Source organism: Vidua chalybeata, unplaced genomic scaffold, assembly GCF_026979565.1.
Source record: "Vidua chalybeata isolate OUT-0048 unplaced genomic scaffold, bVidCha1 merged haplotype scaffold_239_ctg1, whole genome shotgun sequence".
NCBI classification, from domain to species: Eukaryota; Metazoa; Chordata; class Aves; order Passeriformes; family Viduidae; genus Vidua; species Vidua chalybeata.
The window spans coordinates 12,374-20,037 of NW_026530377.1; the positions used below are offsets into that span (position 1 = coordinate 12,374).

At 51.7% G+C, this 7,664-nt stretch overlaps 1 protein-coding gene across 1 annotated transcript; it reads left to right on the plus strand.

The window, feature by feature from the left end:
- The first annotated feature begins 1,046 nt into the window (after window positions 1-1,046).
- LOC128783373 (uncharacterized) lies at window positions 1,047-4,476 on the plus strand. The gene is made up of 4 exons (XM_053934019.1): window positions 1,047-1,672; window positions 3,044-3,307; window positions 3,762-4,390; window positions 4,435-4,476. The coding sequence occupies exons 1-4, from the start codon at window positions 1,654-1,656 to the stop codon at window positions 4,474-4,476; spliced, it is 954 nt and encodes a 317-aa protein (XP_053789994.1). The 5' UTR covers window positions 1,047-1,653.
- Window positions 4,477-7,664: the final 3,188 nt, after the last annotated feature.

A 7,664-nucleotide genomic window follows, 5' to 3' on the forward strand; every position in this document is an offset into this window, starting at 1 on the left:
CTTAGAATATTAATCCCTCAATCCCGCAGGTTTGAATCAACCCTGGATGCTCTTGGAATATTAATCCCTCAATCCAGCAGGTTTGAATCAACCCTGGATGCTCTTGGAATATTAATCCCTCAATCCAGCAGGTTTGAATCAACCCTGGATGCTCTTGGAATATTAATCCCTCAATCCAGCAGGTTTGAATCAACCCTGGAAAAAACCCACCGGGGGCTACTTACGCTTCCTGCGTGTTCACTCTTCCGCGGTTCTTCGTGCACAAAGATTAACGGGGGTAACTTTGCTTGCTACTGAGTTTTAGGTTCGTCGGTAAAGGCCCAAGGAGGAAGCCCCCCCTTAGGTCCACCGCAAAAAGGCGGTGGGGCGCCTCACGCTAGTGGGGCCTCCGTCCCGGGTTTCCTTTATCCGAGTCACGGCACCTAATTGTGATAAATTGAGGCGAATAATTTGATTCAGCCTTTTTAAGGTCAATTAGAATTTTATTAATTACAGCAAGCAGTAGCAAGCAAAACAGCGCTGGGTGGGTAGGGGTCTCCTAACCGCCCCTCCTGCAGTGTCCCACACTGCAGTGCCCCACACCCCACCCCCCTTATTCAGTCTCTTTTATAGTTTCTTGGAGGTTTCTTCATTCGCGTCTCTTGCGATAGCGGTGGGCGTAGCTTGAGCATCCCTCTGCATCGTGTCTGCGTTATGTCGAGGCAGGTGATCGTTGGTTTCACAATCGGTTCCGGACAATGATGGGCGTACCCGGAGCACTCCTACGTTGTCTAGTCCGGTGGCCGTTGCCTGGTGGTCGCTGATTTCATAATCAGCTCCGGCCATCCCCCAACATCCTTAGCCTGTGTCTGCAAGAGAAGCTAAGAAAAGCTCCCTAAATGGTGATTAATCATACTTGCGGTCTTGCGTTTTGCAATATGTCTATAGCCTTGCAATATGCCTATAGCCTTGCGGTTTGTAGCAGTTGCTTCTTTATTGTCCTTTTTTTAGTAAAACCCACAAGTTGCTGTTTCCCAACTTCACAGATGCTTCCCCTATCTCCTAACAAGCAAGCTAGTCCCTCATACTTTAATTTTATTTTTCCTCCTTTAATATTCCAATTCCTTTGATGAACAAACAAGTTACCACAGTTTATCACATCCCGATTGTACCCTCGAATGCTAAACCCTCCTACCCCTACGCAGTAAAAGAATCCTCACCCCGCCCTTCGGGGCTCTCGGAATCTGCCTCCCTTCTGCTTCGTTGTCTCCCTGTTTGCCCCTTCTGCGACCCTTCAATAAACGAGCAGGATTTCAGCAGCCCGAGTGTCCCTCCCGTTCTTCTGGTGGACCCTCAGATGTACCAGCTATCCGAGCTTCGTGCCGAGTGCCTAAAAGCCCCCACGGCTCGGCAAGTGGCTGCCCGAACAGGGACGGACACCAGCGGGTCCAGTCCTTGACCGTCTCCTGGAGATTGCCTGCTCTGTGACCAGCCTTCTCCAGGATTGCAAGTGGCGTTCGGGACCAGTTTCCTGGGACAGTCGCCCTTTCAGTTCGGAAGGCTTCTGTCTCCTGGGTTCTGCTGATAACCGACGGACCTTCGAGCTGCGCGGCAGCAGCAACGCCCTCGGACCAGCAGAAGTTCCACCAGACCCCTCTTCGATGTCCCCGTTTTATGCCTGTGTCCTTCAGAGGTATGCTTATCTTGCTTTTTCTTACGCCTGACTAGGCGTCACCTCCCTTTTTTGTTTTTTTTTTTTTTTTTTTCCTTTTCGAAGAGGGTGATTTAGCTGTGAGACCTGATATAATGGGTAACCGCCTGTCTCCAGCTCAACGGGAGTTTTAGATCCAAATTAAGTCCCACCTTGTTTTAGGGAACGTTTCTTTTAATAAGAGAGATTTAAAGCCTTTTGTTAAATTTATTTTTGAACATTTTCCTGCTATTACACGGGAAGATGTTTTGGTGCCTGATTTCTGGGGAAGAGTTGGGAGAAAGATTTACGATTTACAAGTTCAGGGGAGGATTTCAGTCGGTCGTTTTTTTCCGCTTTTTCATTCCATTCTTAATTTGTTAAAAAAGAAGAGAGAGAGTTGGGTCCCCAGTTCACCTACCTCGTGTTCCTCCCCCCCCAATCCTATTCCCTCTTCCCCTAAGGGCGGATCGGGAGACAGATCCTGCCATACATCGGCACAGAGCTGCTGCCGTCTCTCTGCTGCTTCCCGATCCTCCCTGTCCCATTCGTGTGTTGGGACTGGCCACCCCAACACATGTCATTCCTGTTCCCTCTATACCAGAGACCCTAATCCTAGTTTGAAACCCTGTTGCTCTTTAGAGGACTTAACTGAACAAATAGGACAAAATGGCGCCTGCCTCATGGCGAAAAAAGACCAGCCCCAAGATGGCGCCCCTCCTTCTCCTTCACCCCAGAAAATTCCTGACATCTCGCCCCCGCCTCCTCCCCCCCCTCCGTCGAGTGCCGCCCCTGTGTCGGGACCCGTCCCCTCCTTCCCTCTGACCACACCCCTGGGTGGGCCCCCTGTGGCTGGGACCAGCCCCCAAGTGGGCCCAGCCCCCGTGGGTGGGAACCCCCCACCAGAAAGTCACGCCCCAGTGGGTGGGTCGGGACACGCCTCCTCCTCTCCTGCCACTGCCAGTACCGGAACCAGGAAGAAGCCTGGCCGGAAGCAGGCCATCCTGGCCTGTCGGACGCACGGTCTCCGGGACCCACCGGCCAGGGGGAGGCACCGTGCCCTAACCCAGCCTGCTTCATCCTCGGAAGAGGATGAGGAGAGTGGCAGCCCCCAGCATTCCAACAAGTCGGGGGGGGGGGGGGGGGGTTGGGCAAAGATCAGAGAGGAGGCAATTAAGGATGGGAATTTGGAATTGGCACGGGACTTGGGCAGCTTTGCGGCACCGGTCATCCTCCGGCGGGGGAGGGAGCCAAAGTGGGAGCAAATTCCATACGCTGAGGTGAAGGAGTTAAGGAAGGCTGCCAAAGATTATGGCAGAAACTCGCCTTTCTTTAAAAATGTGCTGGACTTAACATTTGCTGGACGTTTCCTAGTCCCCCATGATTTAAGGTATATTGCTAAGGCACTGTTTGCTCCCACCGAATGCGACCTCTGGGAGATTCATTGGAAAAAACTGTTGAAACCACTCCTGCGCAAGTATGATCTCGCAGAGGTGGTGGGAGAGGGGGATGAGGCAATGGAAGCCCTTGCTGGAGAAGGGGAGTTCAGCAGTCCGGAGGACCAAATTCTACTAGCACAGGAGCTGCTTCAGGACATAGCAGCAGCGGGAAAGGAGGCACTCCTGAAGATACCGGATGGTAAGATCCCCCTCCAAAACTTTTCTTCTATCATGCAAGGGCCTGAGGAGACTTTTATTACTTTTGTTGATAGACTGAAAGAGGCCATTGAGAGACAAATAGACAACGCAGAAGCTCGTGCAGAGCTTCTATGAAAGATGGCCATTTCTAACTCTAATTTGGAAACAAAAAAGATTCTCCGTGCACTACCTCAGGACCCCGAGCCCACCATCTCTCAGATGGTGGAGGCTTGCACAAAGGCAATGTCAATGGAGCACACGGTGGCCCTGGCTGTCAGCAAAGGGGTGGGAGAGGCCATGATAAACTTACAAAATACGCGCTGTTTTAACTGTGGTCAGCTGGGTCACATCCAGGTGAACTGTCCCCACTGGCCACAGATTCAACAACCTATCTTGCCCCCCCAAGACCATATCCTAGGAACCCATTTTATCAAGATCACCAGTTTCATCTACAGCGACAAGGGTACCAGCCAGCGGGAAACTGGCGGCGAAGCGCGAGGAAGGGCCGCGCGACGACACCAAGTGGCCCTTCTCAGCATCCCAGCCTCCCGACCATCAGGGAGGACGAGTGGCCGCGCGGCCAAGTCCAGCAGTTCAGCGCAGCCACGAGGACGGACTCCGCCTCTTCCGCCGGACAGGTACCCTAAATCAGGGCAATCATCAGGTCCTCCGCAGCAGCGTCACCATCTCTCTCCAGGATGAGGACCTGACGAGAATTCCTGCTGGGTTCCTGGGCCCCCTCCACGACTGTCGGGACACCACCGTGCTCATCTTAGAAGACTCCTTCAACACGCCAAATGAAATCACCATCTTACCTGAGGTAGTGTGTTTTCCACCAGGAGAGGAGATCACCGTCTCCGTCATTTGTAACCACCCACCATTTACTTTAAGGAAAGGCGATCCTTTTGCTTTGCTTTACGTACTGGACACCCACGATGACCCGGACACAGAGAGACATGTTTTCTTCACCCAAAATGTATGTAAAGAAAGACCATTAATTGATGCCAAACTTTCTTTCCAGGGAAAGTCGGTACAGATGCGGCTCATGGCAGACACAGGAGCTGACGTGACCATCATCCCTCAGGTGAGGTGGCCCAGCGACTGGGAGCTTGTGCCCCCTTGCGGCAGGATCTCCGGTGTGGGCGGAGCGGTCCACTCTCTGAGGAGTAGGCATCTTGTGTGCGTGGAAGGTCCGGAAGGACAATTGGCAACGGTGAGACCTTTTGTTGTCTCTTCAAACATACTATTATTAGGAAGGGATGTTTTATGCCAGTGGGGAGCCCGCCTCGACATCCCTAGCCCTTTGTGGGATTTTTAGCGTGGGCCACTGCAGAGCACACTTCCCCACCCCTGACCTGGAAAACCAACACACCGGTCTGGGTGGATCAGTGGCCCCTTCCATCAGAAAAATTGAGTGCGCTTCATAAATGAGTAGAGGAGCAGGTGAAACTTGGGCATTTAACACCTTCTACCAGCCCTTGGAATAGCCCTGTCTTTGTAATTAGAAAACCTGGCACAGACAGGTGGCGCCTGCTCCAAGACCTGCGAAGGGTTAATGGTGTGATAGAAGATATGGGTCCCATTCAACCAGGCCTTCCGTCACCTTCTATGCTCCCCAGAGACTGGCAGCTAGCAGTGATAGACATCAAAGACTGCTTTTTTAACATTCCGCTCTACCCCGGGGATGCTCCCAGGTTCGCCTTTTCTGTACCATCATTGAATAGGGCTGAACCTTTTAAAAGATATCATTGGACATCCCTGCCTCAGGGGATGAAAAATTCCCCTGTGCTCTGTCAGACTTTTGTAGCGCAGATTTTATCACCTGTGCGTCGGCTTTTCCCTGAGGCCATCATCCTGCATGACATGGATGATGTGCTAGTTTGTGCTTCCGACTCGACATACCTAAAGGCAACACTGGACAAGACTATTAAGGCTATCAAAGCTGCAGGGCTCCAGATAGCAGAAGAGAAGATCCAATTCTCAGCACCATGGAGGTACCTCGGATTCCTCATCACGGGAAGGACAGTGACGCCACAGACACTGACCATCAACAAGGATCCGAAGACTCTGCGAGACCTTCAGCAGCTGTGCGGAACGATCACCTGGATCCGCCCCCTCCTGGGACTGACGACTGAGGAGCTGTCACCTCTCTTCTGTCTGCTTCGAGGCGACGGAGACCTCGCCTCACCACGCGAGCTGACACCTGCCGCGCGGGAAGCCCTGCAACGGGTTGCTGTTGCTCTGAAGTCTCGCCAGGCACACCGCGTGGTCCGGACCCTTCCCGTGAACTTCGCGGTGTTGGGTAAGTGCCCCCGCCTCCATGGACTTCTTTTCCAGTGGGATAACAGAGCATCTGATCCCCTGGTCATCTTAGAGTGGCTCTTCCTACCACACCAGCCCTCTAGGACGATCACGACCCCTGCAGAATTGCTAGCCACTTTAATAATGAAGGCACGACACCGCCTCTGAACCCTCGCAGGGTGTGACCCTGAGTGCATTTACTTACCTGTTAGATTAGATCAATTGGACTCGTTGTTGCAAACTAATGAAAATTTGCTCATTGCTCTGGACAGCTTCCCCGGACAAATTTTGGTTCACTATCCTAAGCATAAATTGTTTAAGGATACATTGCATTTGGCCCCGAGAATGTTTAAAAGCAAAACACCAATTCCAGGTGCTCTCACGGTGTTCACCGATGGGTCGGGCAGATCCCACAAATCGGTGATCACTTGGAAGGACCCGGACAGTCAGAAGTGGGAGTCTGACGTCCAAGTGGTTGAGGGTTCCCCCCAGATGGCGGAACTTGCCGCAGTCTTGAGAGCATTCAAAAAATTTCAACAGCCTCTGAATGTGGTCACTGATTCGGCCTATGTCGCTGGGGTAGCAGAAAGGGCCGAAGGTGCCCTCCTCAAAGAAGTTTCAAACACAAATTTATACAGTTTACTCTCTGATCTCATTTGGCTACTTTCCCATAGAGAGCAATCTTATCATATCACGCACGTAAGGGCACACACCGATTTACCCGGAGAGATCACTGAGGGTAATCGGAAAGCGGACCTCCTAGCCATGTCAACACAAATATCTGCAACCGCTTCAACCACCTTACCAGACATACTCCAGCAAGCGCGGCTCAGCCGTGCATTTTACCACCAGAATGCCCCGGCTCTAGTGCGACAGTTTAAGATCTCGATAGCACAGGCAAGAACCATTGTTTCTACCTGCCCGAGCTGCCAGTCTTTCGCTCTTCCTTCCCTCATTTCGGGGACAAATCCCCGAGGGTTGGGAGCGCTAGAGATATGGCAGACAGATGTAACACACTTCGAGCCGTTTGGTCGGATGAAATACATACATGTCTCTATTGACACGTTTTCCGGCGCAGTGTTTGCCTCCGTCCATGCAGGCGAAAAAACCAGGGATGCCATGAAACATCTTTTCATGGCATTCTCTACGTTGGGAGTCCCATCTCACATAAAAACTGATAATGGCCCATGCTATGCGTCAAAGCGCTTCGGTGAGTTTGCGCAACAGTGGGGAATTTCCCATACCACCGGAATTCCCCACAATCCTACAGGACAGGCGATAATAGAGAGGGCCCACAGAAATCTAAAAAGGCTCCTTGAACAACAACATAAGCCGGACATTACAGTGAGCCCAGCCGAAAGGTTATGTAAGGCCCTGTATGTCCTGAATTTTTTAAACTGCTCAGAAAGGGAGCCTGACCCTCCTATTATCCGCCATTTTCACAATAACACCAGAGCGCAACTCGCCGAGAGGCCACCAGTCTTGATAAAGGACCCAGAATCCAAAGCTATCCAGGGCCCTTTCCCTCTAATAACCTGGGGGAGAGGGTATGCCTGTGTTTCTACAGATAAAGGACCAAGATGGATTCCGGGGAAATATGTCAAGCCCTTCGTAGAGGTGCCAGCTCAGCAAGACAACGTGTCCTTGGTGCAAAGCACCGAGAACACCTCATCGCTGGACGGAGTTTCCACTGCCTGGAAGAGGAGGAGAAGAAAGACCGTTCCTCCCAATATCGTCACACGTGTCATGATTACCCGAAGATATTTTCCCCCGCTGAACTCTACGTACCCAATTACCCCATCGCCCCCTGTACCCTTTCCTTTCCCCTAACCTCCCCTTTCCCTCAATCCTTACCCCTTTTCTCTAATTTTATTTCGTGCTTATTTAGTAAATAAAAACGGGGGAGGTTGGGGAGGGACCACTGAGGAAAATTTATCATTCAAGTTATGCTTTCTTTTATCACAAGACGCTGAGGATGACTACCGCCTTGAGGACACCTCTGAAACATCTGATGCTCCTGATCGTCATCATCTGGCTGTCACCGGTCAGGAGCTGGA